We start from the raw sequence: 24,419 nt of genomic DNA on the forward strand, positions 1-24,419 counted from the left end.
CAAACGAGAGAGAGTCAGCAAGAGGAAAAAGAAGAAGAAAAGAGGGAGAGAGTCGAGAGAGAACGGTGGAAGAGAGAAAAGAAGAAGGAAAGAGGAAGAAAGGGGAAAAAGGAGAGAAACCTAGGGCTTGTTCTATTTGAGTTGAATTGGAGTGCTAATCTGGTAATTCAACCCTCTCTTATACTTAATTTCATGTTTCTTATGTTAAATTCTATGTTCTAATTGCTGAATATATGCTTTAGATAATTGGGTTCAAGTAGGATTTGGGTTATGGGTTGAAAATTGCAGGAGGAACAGGCTGGGTTTTCTGGAAAAAAATCTGCAGAATTGAATCTGCCTTGTTCTTGAGGAATTTTTCTCACCATCTTCCCGACCTTAATATTTTTTGATATTTTTACTGAAGATGCCTGTATGTGTCTACTTTACTGTGTAAAATTTTCAGAACCTAATTCACAATGTGGAAGAAGTTAAAATTCGTTAACCGACCTGCTGTTGTGGTTTCTGCTGTGCTGACAGCATCGTCGCACTTTACGGGAACGGCTATAATTTTGGGCTCGAGCGATGAAATTGCGATCCGATTTCTGATTTTGAAACTAGACTCATAGACCTAAAAAAATGCAGGAAGATTGTGTCTTATTTATTCTTGTGCTAAGTCAGATTTTAGGTTAAAGGTTATGACCCTGCAGATTCTGTGATTAATTTTTAAGGCTAGTTATCTAATTTCATATTCTTACCATAGGACCTTATGTTCATTTAAAATAGGCTTGCTTGACATCCTCTAATCATGTTTTTTGCCTAATTGTCTTAGGAGGTTCGGGTGACACGTGGATACGAGGTGAGTGATTAATACCCAAAACACATGGGTTGTTATAAGCTTTATGTTTCAATGATGTTTTATAATTTGAGATATGAACTCCATGGAATATCAATGGAAGGTGGACATGTTTTATATCTATTAATGACATCCTCCCACGTCCCAGCTTGCTAGGGGACACGTGCTAAAAGGCTAGCAAGGCATGGCTATTAAATCGGATAACGAGAGACGTCTTAACTTATCCACTACCGGGGACGCCTGGTAGACATGAAATGAATAGAGGATGTGCATTACTATGCTATGTTGCTATGAGAAATGATTCGTTTTTTTTAAATGGTTTTATCATTGTCCATGGAAAGCATGTGAATTGCGTATTAATCATTCATACGAGCTTTGGCTTATGAATTTTTCCACCTTTCAGGCAACGGGACGTAGAGTGGTGGCGTGCAACTCTTCTTTTGGTCACACTAAGTAGATGTTGGCTTGTAAATAGGGAGTTGTTTTTGGTGAGCATTTTTGTATGTAAATATGCACAGCTCTGGGTGGTTTGCAATGTAGAGATCCTTGTAAAGACTTTTGGTTTGGCATATGTAATAAAATAGAATTTACTTCCGCTTGTCGTTAATTAAGTCCCTTTAGTCATTTGCTAATGAGGTGTTTAACTTTAATATGGCCTTAGTGATGTGATCACTGGCGCCTTGTTGTGACTAGAGCCTTTGGGGGCGGGCTAGGGTCGTGACAGGTACCCTAAGATTTTTGGCACTTTCATAAGGTACCCTAAGATTTTAGGCACTTTTAACGCCGGTCAACGTCAGTCAACCTTGGTCAACGCTAGTCAATGCCGGTCAACCTTGAGAGGGGTTTTTTTTTTTGTAAATCTTAGGCAGAATGTCATTTAGATTTTATAGGAAAATATTTATGTCCTTATTATAGCAAAACCTTTATAGTATGTTCTCCTACTCAATTTGTCCAACACCGTGTTGTAGATTGTTTTGTACTCCGGAAGTAATGAATAGTTTAGCCTTGTTTTTCACAATTATTTATGCAGCTAATTACGGGTTACCCCTTTGTTTTTTTCACGGAAAATCCTGCTTTATATGGTGAACTTGCCAAAGGCCGGAGCCCCAAGGTCAGTAATGCTATATACTGGAGATAATTTATCCTATTCTATTGGTATTTTTGTCTTTTGAATGGATGATTTTTTAATTTGATAAGGCAAATTGATTGTTATCTGCTCTCCACTTTTTGTATATCATGCTCCGGAACACAAAGAAGAAAGAAAGATCATGAACTCAGAATAGAGTGTGACAATTACATATTTTTAAATATTTGGTCTATCCTGGTGGCATTTTTGTAATATTTTAACGGATAATGATGCACTTTCTCGTTTGGTCCCATATGGATAAGATAATTTAATAGAAGCCACCAATTTTGGGGTAAAAACAAAGAACCCAACAAGGTTCGCTAGAGGATGTACTGTAGGATTTGTCCCCCAAGGAATGGGCCGTAGTGTGCTTAAACAGACTCGAACGCCATGAGTTAGCGAAAGAAAAAACACTTATGAACCCATTAACATTGTGTAAAAGCATCTAGATCTTCCATATGTTTCTTAACGCATGCACACAACCTAAAAAAAATTAGAGATAAAAAAAGACAGATTTTGATAACATCGTACAGCTGCTGATATTATTTTTTTATTTCTGAAATGACGGCTGTTAATACTTGAATCTGATTATTTATTTATTTATTTTTTGATCTTCTTGAATCTGAATTGTTGCTTTTTGCTAATCAATGCAGCTAAGGGCCTTAGTTAATTCCACCCTAGGATATACTTATCCGAATGAGGAGAAAGATCTAATTGCCCCTCAAGCCTTTTTGGTATTCCAAAAGTAAATATTTAATGACGGCAATCGAGTAATTTTATACATAATTCAGTAAATTCACTCTTATTCATATACTCTTATTCACCCATATTAACTACTACTCAAACAAATTAAATATATGCTAATCCCCTCCTTAACTAATCCTCTCTATAACATATCGACCTCTATTCATCCAAATTGGGTCTCCTCTTCTACCCAACTCTCAAACTTTGTGGTGGAGTTTACTGACGTTATAAGCGAGGGAAACCAGAGGACTCATTTCAAGTATCTATACTCTATAGTATAGCAATAGGTCTTCTCTGCTTTCGTTTCTGGTGTGGATTATGAAGTGGAAATCAAGAAATAGGGATTGGACCCTGAAGGAATTAATGGGTTTTGGTAGCAATTCAATAATGGAGGAGAGAAGGGTTATTGGCTTTATTCCTTTTTTTAGTTTTTATTTTGGGATTTATTCAACAATTGGGGGGAGAAGAAATGAGCCTAATGTTTGATTCATGGTGCCGTTAGTCTAAGTCAATATTTGTGGGCACACACCCCTGAAATTCTAATTTTCGTGTATAAAATCGGGTGTGCCCTTTTTAGAAAGTGCGACGAAACGTTTCGATTCAGAGTCGCCACTCGGATTTTAGCAGTGAAACACTCAAGGAACCGAACTTAAAACGTTTTGCTACGTTTTTTATTTGAAACAGGCTTGTAGATTGGACCGTCGTCACATTCGATATCTGAGGTTCGGGAGCCAGGTTATGAGAGGAGAAGGGTTTTATGGCCACCCTTTCGCCCAATCCGAAGATCGGTCTCTACTTGGGCATTTTGTAAAATATTTGCATTTTTCTCTCATTGATCATTTTCTAGCCAGTTGGGGCAGGAGAACAGTTAAAAGAGATTAAAACTGTAACAAATTGCATTTACGTGGCAGAAATATGATGGATGACAAATGATAATAGATTGAGAACAAACACCTGTGAGCATTTTAAACAAATTGGAGCACACTGTCCCAGAATGAGGCACGCAAGGGGAAGCTGCATGCACTGGCCAGACCGCTGCACACAGAGACTACTTGCGTGCGTCACAAGAATACTGGCGTGCGCTAGTAAATCTAAACTCACAGCTCCTTTTTCTCAACCCTCTGGGCTTTGGAAAGGACCAGTGCACACCTAGGACAAACCACGCAGTTTATATAACAGGATATGTACAGGAACAGGTAGCAGAAATGGACCTAAGGAAACAAAATGGAAAGAGTACCCCATAAACAGTGTGGGGAAATAAATAGAGGCCAAGGCTTAACTGCCATGCAAGGGCTAGCCACTGGGCTAGATCTAACTTCCGTACGTCAGTACCATCGTACCGTACGCCAGTTACACCATTTTGTTCAGTGTTTGGCTTTGCACTTTCTGGGCTCTGGAACATGACCTGAAGGATCCCAGAGGCACTCCATAGCAGAAATAGCAGACAAATAGATACACAGTTCTTTGGTTTTGAGGTTGATGAAATGCTTTTTAGCTTGAGCTTAGGGTTTGAAGGATGGAGAGTTAGCACAAGGCTACCAAGAGAGTATGAGGTTTGCTCTTGCTTACTCTTTTAAGTGTAGGAAAAGAGAGAGAGCAAGAAACAAGAGAGAGAGAATGAGACTTTAAGTCTTAAATGGAAGTAATCCCTTGCTCATGAATGCAAGGGGTGTATTTATAGTCAAAAGTGACTGAGATGGAGGTGTAACCAGTTGAGTTTGTGGCTGGTTGAGTTAAGAAGAGAGGTCTCCATGCATTAAATGCATGAGATTTGGGTTGAAAGGTGGTGTATGAGAGAGGGGGAGCCGGCTGCACAATTGTAATCACCAGGGAACTGTAGATTACGTCATGGTGGCCACAAAAGTCTCGAGCACGTGGTTGAATAGTGACTTTTGACTGACTTTGACTGGCGTACACCAACATTATACCTGCGCGCGCTGGTGGTATCTGAGTCAACGATCGATGACTGACACGTGGCAGTTTACCAGCGCACGCCAGCACAATATTGGCGTATGCAAGTAAAGTTTTGCTGAGGCCATTTGGTTCTGGGGGTTTGGACAAGGCTCGACAAAGATTTGAATGAGGTTCAGGACGCTCAAAGCTCAAACACACCAATAACCTCGGAATGTTCTTGACCGTGATCATCACTGGGGAATCAAATACTGTGAGTAAACTAATTTGGAAAGTCCAAAATAGGGTGTCTACAATATTTAATGGAGCCAATTTGACGGATTTAGATGATATGAGTATAAACTACTCCCTCCGTCCCTTTTTAAGTGTCCTGCTTCGTAATTCCAACTTATTAAAAAGACATCATCATTATATCTTTCACATCAACTTTTTCCTCCACTTTCCCTTCTTACCCATCATCATTACACTTTTACTCACTTACTTTTCAAAAAGAAATCTACTTTTAGGGGTAAAATAAATAATACACCAACTTTTACCCACTAACTTTACAAAATGGACACTTATTAAGGGACAGCCCAAAATGGAATACTGGACTCTAAAAAAGGGACGGAGGGAGTATAAAAAATTAGTCTATGGTCTACTATACAGAATTTGTAATTTAGTTAGTCAACTTCTAATGTTTGTAATCCCTCCAGTTCACTAGTATAGTTTAGTAAGGCATTAAGTCTACATTTTTTAAAAAAGAAATTAAACCAAGACAAAAATGTCCTCCTATATAAACTGTTATATAGAGAGAAAACCTAGACCACAAACAAATCTAGAGCACAACCTCCGCTCTCTCTCTCTCGGCCTCATCTTCATCATCTCGATCCACTTCGTCTTCCTTGTCCTCATCGTACAACTCGTCGCATTCTCCGTCTTCTATATCGATTTCCACCGCATTGGCTTTGCTCTCTACAACCGGCTTACAACCGAATGCAAGTCCAGCAAACCGACACCGTTTTGTAGAGTTCATAACAAGAGGTGTTCCACGGCGTCGGTGACTGGTAAACTCTCTCCTCTCTTTCTCTCTTCAGAGCTCACATTCAAGGATGGTGTCCAAGTTTGAGTTTCGGATTTCCCTTCTAAGATTGGTGTAAGCATCCATTTTCAAACCAAAGGTGCTTTTGTACTTCTTCATATTGTACTATGGAGATTATTACCATCGCCTCTGGATCGAAACCAGCGTCGCCATCAACCCCACCATCGCCTTCCGATCAACCTCACTGTCGCCGTCAACCCCCCCATCGCCTTCCGATCAACATACCGGACTGGTCGAAGATAGCCAAGGACAACTACAAGTATAATCGAAGGAGAGACAGCGATGACGACGGCAAGGGCAGCAGTGGGTACAGCGGAAGAGGAGGGGATCCGATTTCGTCGCACTATTTCCTGGCGAGGCAGCATGGTGAGAACGCGAATCGCCTCCTTCTTGGTATGCGAAGGAGTTGGGTAATCTATTTGTAAATGGTTATCAGCTTGAAGATTAACTGCATGCTTTCTTTTTGAAGGTTTTAGTGCTTGATGTAAATGGTTGGGAAATCAGAAAATTGTCACATGAAATGGTTGTCCTATGTGAGTTTCCGATTTCATGATGTTTTGCCGGGTTTTCAATTGATTTCTCGATCTCTTTCATGCTCCAGGACGATCCAACAGTGAAGGGAGCCGTGCTTGGTTGGTTATGATGAGTGGCGCGTGTGGGGATGAATTTAGGGTTCTTGTGGAGGACGGAAAAGTGGAGCGGTGGAGGAGCGATGCACAACATTTGGGAAGGGTTTTCGATTTCGATATTTTTATTTTTTACTGCTTCTGTTTTATCTATTCTAATCTAATATATAATCGAAGAGTGCCACTTTGGTGTCTCCTTTTCCCATTTTAATTTTTCCACCTTCTCCCTTTTTTTTTTGTTTTATATAAGTATTGGATTAGGCAGAATATTTGTACTTTGGAGTGAAAATTTTGATTATTAGTTACAAATTTAAAAAGAAAAAGAGATCGACCAAGAGGACGGAGGTTTACATATATAGTTGTCGTGAAAATTGGTGAAGAGGTGAGGCAAGATAAAATAGGCCGATTGAGTTGCACATGTTTATCATGCTAATTTACTATATGCATGTTAACTTCATATGGGTTTGTATGAGTTGGGTTCCGTTTGTGGGTACCAAATACACTTAATTTACTTTCTAAATATTTTTTTTTTCTTTTTTTGACTATATGCATGATAACTTCATATTGGTTTGTACGAGTTGGGTTCCGTTTGTGGGTACCAAATATACTTAATTTACTATCTAAATATTTCTTTTATATTTTGGATGGACATAACATATTAGAGGTTGGGCATACGCGATGCGTGTGCAAGTTGAATTTTGTACAAAATATGCACAATACCTTCCCGTTTATTGATTGATCGAATTTTCAAAAAATTTATCAAAATTCATCGCGTGTGCTCGGCCTCTAGTATAATATTATATGTGATTGTGTTGGCATAAAACACATTCTAGATATCCATAGATAACTTTATATGTATTAGATCTATCTTTGTTTTTGATAACGTACAAAGAACAGATTGAGACATATAAAATTATATGTGCACTTTTGTTGATGTAGTACCAAATATAAGACAAGAACACAGATTGTGATAGATAATGTTATATGTTAGGGTGTGGCGGATTCAAGAAGGGAATGGCTCAAAACAGGTGTGTGTGTGTGTGTGTGTGTGTGTATATATTGTCATACATATAACGTTATATGTTAAGGGGTAACGGGTTCAAGAAGGAAATGGCTCAAAACAAGAATGAAAAAAAGATAATAGAAATTTTTGTCACACATATGACGTTATATGTTGGCGTGGTGGCGGAGTAGTGGTGGCCGCGGCGGGTGTGGTGGTGGTGGTGGTGGTGGTTACGTGGTTGCAACAAGATCGGAAAAAATAGAAAAATACATTTTTTTGTGTTAGCCAAACAAAACCCTTGTTTACTTTACATATGGTAGTTTTGTCATTGGAATTATTAGTGGACTAGAGGGGTTAAGAATTTTAGAAGTGGATTAGTGGGGTTAGAAACATGCTATAGTGGACCTCCTAAAAATTCTCTATATAAACTATAATAACGGCTCAATAGTTTAGGAGTTTAATTGAAGTTTAATAAAGTTTAGGTGTCTATTAAATATTGAGATCAAATTTGAGGGTATTTTGGAAATTTTTCAAATACATATAGCAATTGAATTTCTAAAGTAGGCACCAACAGAGTTCGAGAGATCCGATAGTAAACAACCACCCCCTCCCCTCTCTCTCTCTCTCTCTATATATATATATATATGATCTCTCTCTCATATTAATTTTCATTAAATTTAATTTTATTACACATTTGCATTAAAACTTGTGTCCATGGAAACCCTCCTATTCAAACACACACACACAAACACACACATGTGCCAATTAAGGTTGTCGTAGGGTTTTTTTTTTATAGGAAAAAGAAGGTTGTAATAGATTGTGTTGGTGGCCCTTACCGAACAATGGATATTGAGCCGATAAAACTATACCAATCTCCCCTTCAATTTTATGAATTATGATTGCTTCAATATTTTTATGGTTTCATGTGCAGCTAATGGTGGCGTGGCTGTAGCTAATTAATGTGATTTTTTTTAGTTTGAGCTTTGAACTTTCATGGGAGTGGTCAATAGTTTCATAATTCATTTTAATTATTTTCAAAACGCGTTGTGTCATGCCTTCAGGCATGGCAAACCCTAGTGAGCCAATGAAGGAGATCATAGATTTTTTTTATATAAAAAATTGAGCCAATAAAGGTTGTTTTAATTGGCTTTTTATTTTTTTTTTGGAAAAGAAGGTTGTAATAGATTGTGTTGGCGGTCTTTACTGGAAAAAAAAATATTGAGCCAATAAAACAAACAGATTGTGGGAATGTGTAGGGCAAGATTAACGATGAAGATCAAGGATGTATATCTTTAGGGCCATGGGGAGGGAAAGATGGTGTAGATTGGGCCTACAAGGCCGAAGGGCCCATAATGCAGATAAGTATTTGTTATGGAGAAGCTATCAATTCAATTTTATTCCGAAGTAGGAGCTATGATGGCCACGTTATAGGAAGCTCCAAGAAAATTGGCGATATTGGTGGCGAGACGACGAGAACGGTATGACCCTCTTTAGCTTATTCAAAGACCCGGAAGAGTTGTTTGTGGATCCATCCGCATGTTCCGATGTACAAGCGTCCTACACATGTCGGATGGTCTGCACATCTTAATTTGTGTCTGGATTTTTGCACCTTATTTTTGTGTCCATAGCATTTATAAAAAAAACTATTGATCTTTTTATTGTCTATACGAATAGGCAAGGGATTTGTTTAACGAAAAACTACAATAATTTACGATGAAAGTTTATTTTTGTATGCGTCCCTAACAAATTCCTAATTTATACTTGCACTTGTTTAGTTTTGCATTGACAGTTCAGAAGAGCAACTCCTTTCCATAAGCCTGACATACGAAGACTTTCGTGGACAAGTGGCAATCACATCTCTCTGTTTCAATACAAATCTGAAGAAATATGGAACTTTTGGTACGATTTCGGGTGCTTCTAATTCTGTGTCCATTCCAATAGAAGGTGGAGTTCTCGTTGGATTCCACGGACGTGGTGGAACCTATCTTGCTGCAATTGGTATATTTGTAGCACCCAAAGTCAATAATTTGCCTAGTTTAGAGAAAGTTCAAGACCTAGATTTTGCGCCAACTCAGCTCAAGGTCACCTTCTATCCTTCTCTTTTTTTACCTTTTTTTTTTTTGTAGCTAAAAGAATTTTATTGATCTTTATAAATGATTACATAGATTAAACGTAGTAAGGGCACACTGGCAAATGCCCCCAAGACCGAAAAAGGATAGCAAGATGCCAACCAAAATAGAAAAAAAAAAAACACAAAGGAAAACCTAAGTAAAGCAACCAAAACAATAATGCTAGGGACGCTCCTCTTCACCACTCCCTCTCACATATGTGTGGGTCCAATAGCATGAAATGCCAAAAATAAACCTCACAACCCATAGCGACAAGCAAAACCAAAACAACGAAGCGAAAGCTGAAACAAACCTTGAGGCCAAAAGACGACACTATCAACACTTTACAAATCGCACCAAAAACTTATGACACCAGACAAAAGAGAGCTAAAACTTCAAAGAAATAGAGGCCTCATTCTCCCTATCAGATTCATCTCCCTCTTCTAACTCCAGATACTTCTTCGAGGCATTCTCGATCTATATCCGCAATTTCCTCGATCCTCTTCCATTTCATCAAATTTCTTCAAGTTAAAGTTCTTCCCTCCTTTGAGTTCAATACCCAACACGGCATCTTACTCCAAATTAAGCCTCTCTAGCATTCTTGAATAAGATAGAGTTCCTATTCTGGATGTCAAGTGAGGATTGTGATTGAAGAGTAGGAAATCACCATAGCCTTGCGTGGAACTTTGGCCGCCTTCATCCCCATCTCAATAATAAGTTTCTTCTTTCTAATCTTCCTTTTAGACCTATTCATCCCCTTTCCAACTTTAAAATAGCCTCATGTGTGGATCTCGCCTCAACTCGCCTCTCCATTATAAAAGGCGTTCAAACCTTAGTACTAGACTTCGATCAACACGTGAGCAATAGGGCTTGTGAATGAGTGTCTCTCATTCTAGAGTTGACATTATCCTAAGCTCATCCTAGGTACTTCGAAACCCCATTGAAATTAAGGACCCTCGATCCCTTTCCCAATTTCCACTGCATCATGATCAATTTCCTCTATCACCCTCGTGTAGTCATTGACTACCACTTGTTCTTTTTTATCACCCTAACCGGGTAAAAATTGCCATTGTACTCCAAACTGATCACCTGGTTAATTGCATCAAAGGTGTTAGTAAGAATCTTAACCTTCCAAACTGAGAAAAATGATCCCCTGGAAGTTGCATCGTCTAATGTTATAGACGATGTTGTAGTAGTACTATCGCCCGAGCATTTACCAATATTTAGATGGCACCCCCATTCCAAAGGTTAAGAGGAATCCCATAGCAACTCAGCCATACCTTCTTATAGGTCTCAACCTTCAAATTAGGATTCCATTTATCAACTTTCAGGAACCAATTCTTTAACCAGCACAAACCTCCTCCTTCTAACATAGACATCATATCCTCCAAGGATTCAAAAGTCAAGAGAGCCAAAAGTCCTTCCATATCTCTAAGCTGAATATTTAAAACTCCTTCTAAAATAATTAAATGCTTCTCTCGAAGAATCAATACTTCTCAGTGATGGAAGCCTTCCAACTGCGCTCCTACTTAACCATTTGTTTCCTTCATCACACGCACAAACAGTCAAATTCTCCCGACTGGATCTGTTTTCTCCCAACGACTACATCAGCAAAAGAAGAGACAGCCCCCGCATCCTTCTTGTACTCCCAAGGCCTAGTACCTTTACCTCAGATAAAAGAATCTTCAAGAATTGGTTTTGAAATCCTGACGTTTTACGAGGCTCAACAATATTGCTAGTATTCCCTGCTAACTAGTGGGTCTCTTTTTGGGTTAAGTGTGTGTGTTTAAAAGGGTCCTCATACCCCTCCATACACGTAAATTCATGTTTAGTGTACCCAAAAGAGAGACGAGTAAATTCATAGTTTAAGTAAACTTTGATGGTAATTAACGACTTTTAGATATACGTTTGTTTAGAGTTTCATTTTACATTGACGGCATTATGTTCATTATAAATTGTTTGTATCATGTTCAAAATTTACACATGTTTACCATGTTCAGGTGTTAGGTTCAGGTATGGGTGTGCCGAACAAATCACCGGAACATACTTATTTACTCATTAATGTAACTATATCAATGCAACCTGACATTATTTCTAGTACTCCCTGTGTCTCAAAATATTAGATTTTTTGAGATAGCGTGCTATTTAGGAGGAAAATGATTCATGTAGCTGACCCCAAGTGATTGGGACTTAAGGCTCGGTTTGGTTTGGTTTAGATAGCGTGCTATTTTATATTACCTATATCTTTCAATATGAATGTTGAAAAATATACGATATAGATTTTGTTTGACAGATTTTAACTAGGTATATTAGAAGAAGTTTTCAAAGTCACGTAAAACATCATGAATCAAAAGATATAAGCAATTTAAAATAATACGCAGTTTTAAAAAGGTCAAACATCTTGGGACTGAAGGAGTAATTAATGTTCTTGGCAAGTGTTACAAAATTAATGACGCCGATCATAAAAATGAACCTGAAATTAATGTTCTGTATTTCTTTAACATCCAAGGTGGGCCCTATAAAAAATGTAGTGGCTGGTGTAGTGGTTGGAGGTAGTGTACCTAGACTTATTGACGTTACATACACTACCATCCATTCACTACATCTTTTGTAGGACTCATCATGGGTCCCAAAAAAATATAGAAAAAAGTCCATAAATTTTAGAATAATATTTTATGGGGCCCAGTAAAAAATCAGTTCCAACGGATATCGATAAGTATTATTTCTTGATTTATAGGGACGAAACTGCTCAACTGTACAGTTTCGCACCTACGAATCAAGAAAAAATACTTATCGATATTTGTTGGAGCTGATTTTTTACAGGGCCCCATAATATATTATTTTAAAATTTATGAATATTTTTCTGTATTTTTTTGACATCCAAAGTGGACCCTACAAAAAATGTAGTGGATGGTGTAGTGGTTGGAGATAGTATACCTAGACTTATTGGAACTTATATAGCCAACACAAACTCTGGAGTTATTTTTATAACTCAAATCGTCCATGCCGGGTAGCGGTTGTGGAGCACCTCTACTAATCTGTATATGGGTTCAATTCCATGATCCACCAACAAAAACCCAATTAAAACGAAACACAAGCCGGTATCAACTCCGTCCGGTTTTAAATATTTGATTCTGATAAAGGAGAAGACTTCCCGATGGGGGTTGCTTTGTCTTTTTGGGTTATTTTTGGCACAATCTAGGTTCATTTTAATGGTCAAAATTGTTCATTTTGAAAAGCTCATTGAGAACATTGATTAAAAGGACTACTACTACAACAATTTCAATCTAACTCATCAAAACGGTATCATCATCTTTTTCATAGAAGTTGAACACTCCAACGCCTTCTTCATAGGAGTTGGACACTCCATCTTATTGCACCTAAGCATATATAGATACACAATCTAAGGTTATGAATCTCGCACCATACCAGCTAAAACATACCGATATTGTCCAAATTCCGTGCCCTACTCTTCTAATTTCATTCCGGTTCAAAACTAGTTGGTACCTCCCAATACTGGACGGAACCGGAGATACCAGTCGATACGGGACAGTTGCGGACTACTTTTAATTTTTTTCTCCTTCAAGTTCGGACAAAATCGGTCGATAACGGTTAATACTGAACAAATACCGGACTACTTTTTATTTTTATTTTTAATAAATGTGTATATTATACAATAAATTCTTTTATGTGGGAAAAAAACACTAATAGTGTTGGAAATTGATTAGAATTCCCAAATTGACTAGGATTCCTATTCCTATTCGGTTTAGGTTTATTTAGTGTTTTTCTATAAATAGGGACCTTGGGGGTTCCTAATTAAGGTTATGGTCTTTTGTTCAAGGGCTTAGATATTAGGATTTTGTTCATCTCTTAGGGTTCCACCAAGGGTTTGTGTCTCCCTTTTGGCACTACAAGAAAAATGAAAATTGGTGACAAAAAAGTGGCGACGAAATTTAATTTCGTCACTAAATGAGTTTATTTGGTGACGAAAAAATAAATTCGTCACTGTTTTGACAACTTTCGTGACGAAATAATTTCGTCACCAATTATACATGTTTAGTGACGAAAAAAATATTTTTGTCGCGAAAGGTACTCATTTGGTGACAAAATATATTTTTCGTCGCCGAAAGCTTAAAAAGGTGACAAAATTATTTTTCATCGCCAAAGATAATCATTTGGTGACAAAAAATATATTTCATCGCTAAATGAGAGCAATTTAGTGACGAAATATTTTTTTTCGTCACCAAATGCTTAACTTTGGTGACGAAAAATAATTTCGTCACCATTTTAACTCTTTCAGCAACGAAATTTATGAATTGCGCTTTGTCACTAAATGTATTTCGGACATAACTCTTTATTAAAATCTCCGATTGAGATAATTCAAATTGGGTTTGAACAATACTCAATTGCCTACAACTTTCATATTTATCAAAATTGCTAATTTTAATGTTTAAAGGTTCAAAATTACATTCGAAATATATTTTACTGTTAAACATATGTGTTATATATTAGATATTTCAAATATTTACTAAAAAATGTGTATAGAGCAGTTGGTCGGAGCTTATGCGAAAAACTCAAAGGATTCGGGTTCGAAACCCAGCAGGCGCAAGAAAGAAGGATTTCTTTTTGCATATGAAAACATCTTTTGCAACGAAAAATTTCGTCACCAATTTCTTATATTGGTGACGAAATTTTTTGTCACCGATGTGATCTATCGGTGACGAATTTTTTCGTAGTCAAAAGCACAATAAACGAGGAAAAAAATTTCGTCACCAATTATTCACTTTTTGGTGACGAAATATTTCGTCATCAAAAGGCACTATAGGTGACGAAAAATAGATTTCGTCACCAGGTAGGAATCCTCGACAACCTTTAGTCGACAAATTTTTTTTCGTCACCTATATTATTTGTGACGAAAAACATGCAATTTATGACGATTTTCATTCGTCACCCAATTGAATTTTTTTTGTAGTGTGGGTTCCATCAGAAATTTGTCCTTAGATATCTGTTTGGTGCTTCAAGCAGAGTTAAGAGTATAGTCGGCTCTTTGTTTTTCTCCCCGTTTATAGTGAATCCTCTTGCTCTTTTTCCCGTGGAGTACGTACGTGCTTTGTGCTTGAGCGGAACCACGTATATTTTTGTGTTCTTGTTTATCGCTTGTTGATTTATTGTATTCTCAATTTGGTGTTTGGCACAACAAATAGTGATAAATCTGAAACGGTACTTGGTATCTCACCAATACCAGAATGTACTGTACCTATAAAAAAAACCGATACTCTAGCTGATACGATATTCAGAACCTTGACACAGCCGTTGAACTAAATGTCCCAATTTATGAACTTATAAAAGTTACACTTGCTCAAATGAGTAAATGGTCACTTTTGCATCATCCACTCCATTTTTTTTTTGGCAAATGTAAGAAGTTGAATAAGCGAAAGTCTATACAACAGAGAAGAATCCTATGGGGGCAAATGGGTGTCCACAGATCGGACAAATCATTAGAGAGGGCAATCAGAGCATAATATAAGTGCAACCCTATTTCAAACTCACCTAGCGAGATCATGTTCGCAGAAAACAAAACTAATATCAAACACATGACCAACAAATCACCAAACTAGATCCGGAAGAAATTGGACTAAATCCAAACAAAAATGAAATAAGGGAAATTTATAGAAATCGTCCTCGTAGTTTTATTCAATTATCATTTTCGTCCTCCGAGTAACAATTGCAACTATTTTGACTTTTAAGTTTGGTTTTCATTCCAATTGATAACGCAAAGTCTATAAATTGACAGAAAACTAGAAATTGAGGGTAATTAGGACATTTTATGTTCTTCGTTAAAATCAGAGAGGAAACTTGGAGCCCTAATTCTATCTATATATCTTTCCCTCCACCCAAAATCAGCACACACCAACTGAGTAAGGGAAAGAACTTGAAGCTGAAATGGATCAAGTGCAATGCCATTGTGGAAGGAGAGCTTACATGAGGCCTTCATGGATAGACAACAACCCTGGACGCAGATTCTTTGGTTGTGCACAACATGGGGTAAGTTTAAAAACCCTTATAATGGCCATTGATTTGAAACCCCTTCTTCGAATCTCTGTATGATTGGTATCCCTCTACAGCTTTTTGTGGATTTGGGTCCCATGTCCTTGTCATTTACTCAGAGATTCGCCATTGTAAAGAGGTTCCCCTTTTAGCCTTCAATAAGAGGAAAATAGGGTTTTGGCGTCACTTTTAGGGCTCTAAGTTTTTCCTCTGATTTTGGCGGGATTTGGTAGAAAATAGAGCAGATATACCATTTTGTCCAAGAAAAAGAACATGAAATATCATAACTACTCTGAATCCTCAGTTTTCTGTCAGTTTATAGACCGGACGTTATCAATTGGATGAACTTGAAACAAAAACCAAACTTGAAGGTCAAAATAGTTGCAATTGATACTTGAAGGACGAAAAAGAGAATCGGATGAAACTAGGTGGACGATTTCTATAAATTTCCCATGAAATAATGCAAAAAATACAATCCCCTCTTTCATTAATTGAACAACCGTTCTCTTGCCTAATCCTCTACCGATCAAGCTCCCAAGCCGGCGACCAAGAAGCCATCGGCGACTATGCGGCTACAAACCCAGAAGCAGTGTGGCGACAAAAACGGCAAACTGTACATGTTTTGGTGGAGAAGGGGAAAGGGAAACCATATCTGAAGACAGTGATTGATCCCTTCCCTCCCGCCGCCCGCATTAGGGTATAAACCCAAAGGAGAAGGAGAGGAAGGAGAAGAGAAAGTGTGGCAACTGTTTTAAAGTTAGAGAGGGTGCTCCCGTTTTTAGAGAGAGAAAGGCAGTACTAACTTGCACACATTCCATCCACTCCAATGACAACCCTATTTTCACCCCAAATTTTAGTTCAAAAAAATTCTAAAACCTTTTACTTCACCATCACAAAAATTACTTCACCATCACCATCAATTTTGATACAAACCCTTGGGTAGAATTCACCCTTGAAAATCGGCTTACAAAGGGAGGGTGCCCAAGAGCTTATATGCACATGGCTAATCTCATACTTAGCCAATGTGGGACATTAGGATCCTAACATACCACCACGCTCCGCAACCGACGTCCACGGTAGCCCATCACTCTATTGACATGGAACTCTCGTCCAATCAATAGGTCACCCCCTCCGAAAGTCGAACTGCAAAGCCGCACCCATACAATCCCATACTTGCACAGGTGTGTCCAAGCCCATACTTGATGTAGTAATTGGCTTTGATACCAATGAAACAAACCCTTAGGTAGAACTCACCATTGAAATCCGGCTTACAAAGGGAGGGTGCCCAAGAGTTTATATACTCATGGCTAATCTCATACTTTGCCAATGTGGAACATTAGGATCCTAACATACCACCACGCTCTGCAACCGACGTCCACGGTAGCCCATCGCTGTATTGACATGGAACTCTTGTCCAATCACTAGGTCACCCCCTCCGGGAGTCAAACTGCAAAGCCGCACCCATACAATCCCATACTTGCACAGGTGTGTCCGAGCCCATACTTGACGTGGTGATTGGCTCTGATACTAATGATACAAACCCTTAGGTAGAACTCACTCTTGAAAATAGGCCTTACAAGGGGAGGGTGCCCAATAACTTATATGTACATGGCTAATCCCATACTTAACCAATGTGGAACATTAGGATCATAACAAATTTTTAACAAGATTTATTCCAACCACACCAAAGATCCAGCCGTCAAGCTTTTTGGGAAGACGATTCCAGTGCTCGAATTCCGACAAAATCCGAAGAGAAATCTGATGTGGGTTTCCAGATTCTTAAGTCCGAAGCTATTGCCAGTAACTCTTTAAATCACAACCTTCTTCACCCAAAAATCACGACCTTCTTCAAATCTGTTCGAACCAGGGTTTCGTCAACCCAGATCGAAACTATACGACCACCAACAACACTCATCACCACCAGAATCTAACGCTTTCACACTCTTTATCCGAATAGGCACCAAGGGAGTCCAAGAGTTCCAATGGTGAACAGTTCCTAGGTTGTAACATAAAGATGTTTCTTTTTTTATTTTGAAAAAGAAGATTGTAATAGATTGTGTGAATGTGCAGGGCAAGATAATCGGTGAAGAAGGGTGGATTTCGTTAGGGCCATGGGGAGGGGAAGGTGCTGTAGATTGGGCTTACAAGCCCGACGGGCCTATAATGCAGATAACTATTCGCTATCGAGCTGTTATTGATTCAATTTTATTCGAAAGTAAAAGCTGCGATGGCGTTGCTATAGGAAGCCCTGTGAAAGTTGGCGGCGATGGTGACGGTTCGATTAAAACGGTATGACCCTCTTTAGCTTATTCGCAGACCCAAACAAAGATGTATGTGGATCTATTCAATGCGTGTGGGCATAGGTACCACACACATCGAATGGTTCCAAACATGCCTGTGTCTAGATTTAGGAGTTCAGGTCCCTCTAATGAGGCCCACTCGCTGCAACTTGCAGCCCCACAAAACTACGCCATTTTGTTGCAATTATTTGGAAATGCACTGAAGGAAGACCTCTCTCTCTCCTTCCTTCCTGGCAAACCTAACCCGTCCCCACCGGCTCACTCACAAAATTTACCATGAAATTTTTGCGACTGTCGAGTTTATCCCACAATTGGCATGCATCGGTAATTCAACATCAACCTATTATTTCATCAAGAAGTAAAGATTCAGGAGAGAGTAAGGAAAATTTCAACCACAAATTGGTTCACAAGCCTACCCAAGTTGTTGAATATTTAATCGAGTTGGATCTAAAGTTGAATGCCCACGAACTAGTTTCTGCAACTGGTCCCACTATAGATCAATTCCAACTCTACAATTGACTAAGATGGATAGCCAAATTATATTGGACTTGACACTGCCGAAATCAAACCCCCCAGTTTGCTATCGTTTCCCCCACATACACTGAAGCCACTTCATATGAAGGGGTTTCCATAGATAGAGCGACAGATTGGGGTTGACAAATTAAAACTGAAGCAGGGGTGGAAAAGATTGGGGGAGTTGGTGATGGTGCGGGAGAGAAGCGAGAACATCAGACGGTAGAGGGAGGGGCCCTGGGAGAGAAATAGAGGACCTCGAGCTGAAAATGGAAAAGGGTAACGGCGGCAATGCCGTTGTCTGCAACGGAGAGTTGAACACCAGTGGAGGATAGGAGGATTGATATGGTACATGAAATGAATCCATAAAAATATCAATGAAAGAGAAATGAATGGCTCAGATTCACAAAACGAATCTGGACCATTTATTTATCTTTAATGGAAATTTTCATGGATCTCTTTCATGTATATTAATTTATTTGAGAAGGAAACAATTCGATTCTAGTACTCCAGGGAGTTGAAGCCAGGGTGGGGTGGAGGAAGAAAAGTCGAAGAAGAAAACAAAGAAATGGACAAAGGGCCGGTCTTCCCAAAGTGCCACAAAAACGGTGTCATTTCGTGGGATTGCTAGTTTCTACGGGCTGGCCTCACTATAGGAACCCGGACTCCCCAAATTTATGCACTTTCCTTGGTGTCCATAGCTTTTTTTACAATATTTTTTTGAATTTTTAATGTTGAGACGAATCGGCAAGTTAATTATTAAACCAAAATTTTCAATAATTTTCCGCTTGACCAAAAAAAAAAAAAAAAAAACTTCAATAATTTTCAATAATTTCATTTTAATTTGTTATGCGTCCCAAGCAAACTCCTAATTTATACTTGCGCTTGTTTAGTTCTTCATCGACAGTTCAATAGAGCAACTCTCGTCGATAAATCTGACATACGAAGACTTTGATGGACAAGTGGCAATCACATCTCTCTGTTTTAATACAAATCTAAACAAATATGGGCCTTTTGGTTTGAGATCGGGTACTTCTTCTGTGTCCATTCCAATAGAAGGTGGAGTTATTGCTGGATTCCATGGACGTATCGAAAAGTACCTTACTGCAATTGGTATATTTGTAGCACCCAAAGTCAATAGTTTGCCCAGTTCAGATAGTTTCCATCCAATTCAAGATCAAGATTCTGCGCCAACACACCTCAAGGTTAGCTTCTATTCCTTCTATTTTTCTTTTATCCAATTAGTAAATCAAAATTCTCAGGCTTATTTCTCTCTCATTATAAGATTGTCACATAAAGAGATTGGGGTCTGTTAGGGTTCTATTTTGATGATCCAAACATCCATGTTTAAGATTCTCGACATGGAAATTATTGATAAATAAAAATCAAATGAAATGGAGTTAGATACGTTGCTAGTCATCTCAAGAAATCGCTATTTAAAAAAAGATCTCAACAAATCAAAATATATTTTAAACAATGTTTTGTACTCACAAACCATTCACAGATCTGAACAAGGGTTTGTCTGGAATTGTCTGATCTATGTGCTTCCCTCATTTACTGAGTGGGACCACATGCATCGTATGGTTCTGAATATATCTATGCCCAGATTTGTACTAGCCGTATGTGCCTCACCCAAAAGTTTAGAAGAGTAACACTTTGAGATAGACATTTCTTTAAGCACGTAAATTCAAGGTTTTAACTTACTTTTAAAAAAATTTAATGACTTTTTGATCTACAGTTGTTTAGTGTTTCATGTTACATTGTTGGCATTACGTTGATTATAAGTACTATCAAGTCCCAGTGGGGGTGAATGGAACTACAATTTAATAATTAAAACTAATTGTAATTTAGCAATTAATTAAGCAGGCTCCATTTCAATCAACACAATAAGATGAACTAAAGTAAAGCAATTAATCAAGAGAGAAAAGACAAAGCGATATACGCAATAACTACTTGGGGTCTAAACACCTCAAGCATAAAATCACAGACAACTCCTAATTTCTAATAATTAAAGAGGGTTACAAGAGATATACCGAACTAGGAATTACCTACAACACCCTTCGTGACACCTAATTAATTCCACCCCTTGATCATATTGTCCTCTTTCCCGGACGGTGGTGAAATTATTAGTACCCCGTACTCTTGAATTCAATGGCCTCCATTAAAATCACCATCTTGATCTCTGAGCTACGTTGTCATCTAGGAGTTAGCCATTCATTGCCGAGATGAGATCCGAGTCATCGGATGCACGATCTGGCGACTCGGAGGTGCGCAGTACGATGCTGCGCACACCACTGCGCAACACCATCCCCCAAGTCAATGACAAGAATGCTCATTGCTCAAACACAAGCTTTAAATCATCTTTTCTTTTCTTTTTTTCCCTCTGTGAGCGCGTGTTGGCGCTTGCTCCCCTTGCCAGTGCCACGCGAGAGCCATTCAACCAAATAAAAATATATATATTTTGCATGATTTCTGGAACATTAATTTTTCCATTTTCTTGTTTATTATCATGTGTAGATTGGTCTCGCATCATAGACAGATTTCTCTTAATTAAGACTTTGTTTTAATCGCGTGTTTAGGATGTTTGCATTTTTAAACTTCTTTCATGATCTGTTTGTGCTTGGAACTTGGTATATATATATATATTTTTTGAATATGAAACAAAATTATTATTACTCGACGAAAGGTACATCGAGAAGGCCAAACTCCAATTACAAGGACTTGGATCAAGGAGAAGGCCACAAGAAAGGAAAAAAGAAAAAGAAAAGAAAAGAAAAGAGATCAATGAAAAATTGAAAGAATCACTACAGGAGTTGAAACATCCCATCACAGCATAGCTAAAGCATGGCGTTGATTTCTTAAGCATGGCGTTGAGTTTTGGAGCCCTGTAGTTGGGGCCTTGAAAATTTTTCTAAGGCATGTGCTGGTTGTGGTATGCCTTGTGGTGAAATATCGTCGGAAATTTTCTGAGGCAAAATCGATCAGTGGCTTTGCGTAAAAAATTATCGAGTTTCTTCAATAATATTTTTGGCCTTCTCAAAAGAAAAAATTAATTCTAAATTAAAGAACACTTTGAATGGCACTTGCTCTCATTGCGGGCGCGTGTCCAAGCGCCGGCTCCCCTTGAGGGCGCCCCCGCTAACGCTAAGCCACTGATAGATTTTAATTTCCTTAGAAAATTTTCGACAAAATTAAGGCTTTGCTACTCAAATACGGCCCCCTCCCCCCCCCACCCCCCCCCCCCCCCCCCGCTCTCTCTCTCTTCTAGAAAGATTAGAGTTCCAATTTGGATGCGGTCTATTGGTATGAGTTGCTTCAATTCCGATGTCCACTGAAAGCTGTATGAGATCGTGTATTGATTTTGGTGGGGGGGGGTGGGTGGGTTTGACTAGCAATTTTGTTGCCACACATGCCCTCTAAACTACATTTTTATTGGGTAACTTTGGAAAAATCAAAATATGAGCTAGCGTCACAATGTGCCAATGAAGGTGATCACATATTTTTTTTTCTCCTTCAAAAAGGAGGTTGTAATAGATTGTGTGAATGTGCAGCGCAAGATTAGCGATAAAGACGGATGGATATCTTTAGGACCATGGGGAGGGGAAAAGGGTGCACCTTGGGCTTACAAGGCCAATGGCCCCATAATGCAGATAAGTGTTCGTTATGGAAAAGCAATCAATTCAATTTTATTTGAAAGTAAAAGCTATGATGGCGTTGTTATGGGATGCTCCAAGAAAATTGGCAATTCTGGTGGCCATCGGACTGAAATGGTATGGCTGTGACCCTCTTCGACTTATTCACTGATTCAGATAGAGATGTATTCAAATCCGTCCTATGCACGTGGGTCTCAAACACGTTGAATGGATTCGGACACCTCTGTATTTGGATTTGTGCACTTTCATTTGTGTCCATAGCATTTTTTACAATTTTTTTTGCCTTTCTTGTTGAGACAAATAGGCAAGTGAATGATTTAATCAAAACTACAACAATTTCGAATGATTTTTATTTTCATTTTTTATGCATCCCGAACAAAGTCGTAATTTATACTTGCACTTGTTTAGTTTTGCATCGACACTTCAAAAGAGCAACTCTCATTCATAAGCGTGACATATGAAGTCTACCGCAGAGAAATGACAATCATATCCCTCTGTTTTACTACAAATCTGAACAAATATGGGCCTTTTGGTTTGAGATCGGGTGCTCCTTCTTTGTCCATTCCAATAGAAGGTGGAGTCATTACTGGATTCCATGGACGTGCTGGAAAGTACCTTACTGCAATTGGTATATTTGTAGCACCCAAAGTCAATTGTTTGCATTCAATTCAAGGCCCAAATTCTACACCAACCAAGTGCAAGGTCAGCTTCTATACCCTCTATTTTTGTCGTATCCAATTAATACATTAACTTAAGTTCTAATGCTCATTTTTTCTCTCATTTATGTGATTCATAAAAGTCACGTGAAACAAAGTTATATACATTGGCAGTCATCTCAACAAATTTTTTGTATTTTAAAAATTCTACATGCACACATTTGGACACAAATTTATGTGGAACTGATCTGTGTGCGTCCTGTATTCACTGTATGCATGGGATCATTTGCATTGTACGGTTCAGATAATATCTCTGTCGTGGGTGCCATCACCAACCCCAATTTCGAAGCAACTTTTTTCCGCACTAATTATGACTATTAGACCTTCATTTTGTTTAGAGTTTCCTCTTACAATATATAGTACATTATTTTTTTTCCTCACTTCAGTTACCATTATTTTGATCAAACAATTTCCGTATTAATTAAGTTTATGATTTACACATGTATACCATGTTCAGGTTTTAGGTTCAGTTGTGGGTTCCAAACCCAAAACGCTTGAGAACACCATCATCCACAATGCTGCTTCCAGCAGTGCAACCACCAACAACGATGACCATCATGGGGAAGCTCATAATGATCTCATGCTTGTGGAATCGGCCTTGAGGGAGTACGTGGACCGTATGGTTCGGCAACTGAAACTGGCCTGTAAGAAATTCAAGGATCTACAAAACATAGGGGGCAGTGAAAGAGACTTTGACGAACTCAGTAAGGTCATCGCAAAGCTGAAGTTCCAGATCCCTTTCACCACCAGCAAACAAGACCACCAGGAGGATGGAGCTCTTTCCCCCACTTCGAAAATGATCCATAGTGATCTCCTCCTTGTGGATACGGCATTTGCAGAGGCGACGGAGTCCATGTACCATATGAATTTGAAAATCAAAGAAGCCCATGACAAATTCAAGGAGCTACAAATGTTACCAAGTAGTGAGAGAGACTCTAACGAACTACGAAAGGCCATTGCAAAGCTAAAAGTTCGGATTAATTCGCATAATAAAAGCCATAATGCTGATTCCAACCTACATCACAAGAATTGGGATAACATAAACGGGGCCGAGGATGGAATGACGCACTTCTTCTACAATGAGCCAGAGGTTACGCACACTAGTGATTTTGATGGACTACTGAAAGCTTTCCATGAACTCCCAGAGCCATTTCGTTTTTGTTTATTATGTTTCTTCAAGTTCCCACCAATGGCAACCATAAAGAGAACGCTGATGATTTACCTGTGGATAGGGCAAGGATAGGTTTCCCAGTATCTCCATTCTGACGGGTACATTTGGGATGTTGAAGTGCATGCGGGCAAGATCTTTGATGATCTTATTGCAAAGGGCTTCATCGAGCCTGTCTACCAAAAATGCTTCTTCGTGCCAGACAGTTGCCGGATGAGCCTTTTTGTTCGTTCTGCTTTATACAAAGAAGCTAAACTTAGAGGACTTACTTCAAATGGTACTCTTGATCTGGATCATAAATCTGTTGGTGGCGTTCTAATTAAGAACTCTTCATGTCTGATCAATGTTGGTGAGGCCATTGTTAATTGGGAGCCAAAAATAGTTGAGAATATGAAGCATATTCAAAGTCTTTATCTCGGAAGGTGGCAGAACTCAGCTACGCACCACATTGAACTAGCAGACTCCAAAATTCTCCATGGACTGAATAAGCTAAATAGCTTAACTTTTCTTAGCCTTCGAGGAATTTCTATGATTACGGAGCTTCCCAAATTCATTTCAGAGCTCAATAATTTGATGATCTTAGATGTCCG

The 24,419-nt window shown here is 38.6% G+C and overlaps 1 protein-coding gene across 2 annotated transcripts in view; it reads left to right on the forward strand.

Annotated features, from left to right (window-relative positions):
* LOC131330550 (mannose/glucose-specific lectin-like) overlaps positions 1-23,904 on the forward strand; it is a 48,131-nt gene extending 24,227 nt beyond the window's left edge. The window contains exons 1-7 of one of the 2 annotated variants that reach the window (XM_058364172.1): positions 8,577-8,801; positions 9,099-9,404; positions 17,550-17,768; positions 19,186-19,497; positions 21,844-22,062; positions 22,354-22,647; positions 23,119-23,904. In XM_058364172.1, the coding sequence (XP_058220155.1) occupies positions 8,676-8,801; positions 9,099-9,404; positions 17,550-17,768; positions 19,186-19,497; positions 21,844-22,062; positions 22,354-22,647; positions 23,119-23,904 (2,262 nt within the window). In that variant the 5' untranslated portion in view covers positions 8,577-8,675. Of the gene's footprint in view, positions 1-8,576; positions 8,802-9,098; positions 9,405-17,549; positions 17,769-19,185; positions 19,498-21,843; positions 22,063-22,353; positions 22,648-23,118 lie in introns of those variants that run through there. The other variant, XM_058364171.1, reaches the window with a different exon arrangement.
* The last annotated feature ends 515 nt before the right edge of the window (positions 23,905-24,419 follow it).

Source organism: Rhododendron vialii, chromosome 6a (assembly GCF_030253575.1).
Source record: "Rhododendron vialii isolate Sample 1 chromosome 6a, ASM3025357v1".
NCBI classification, from domain to species: Eukaryota; Viridiplantae; Streptophyta; class Magnoliopsida; order Ericales; family Ericaceae; genus Rhododendron; species Rhododendron vialii.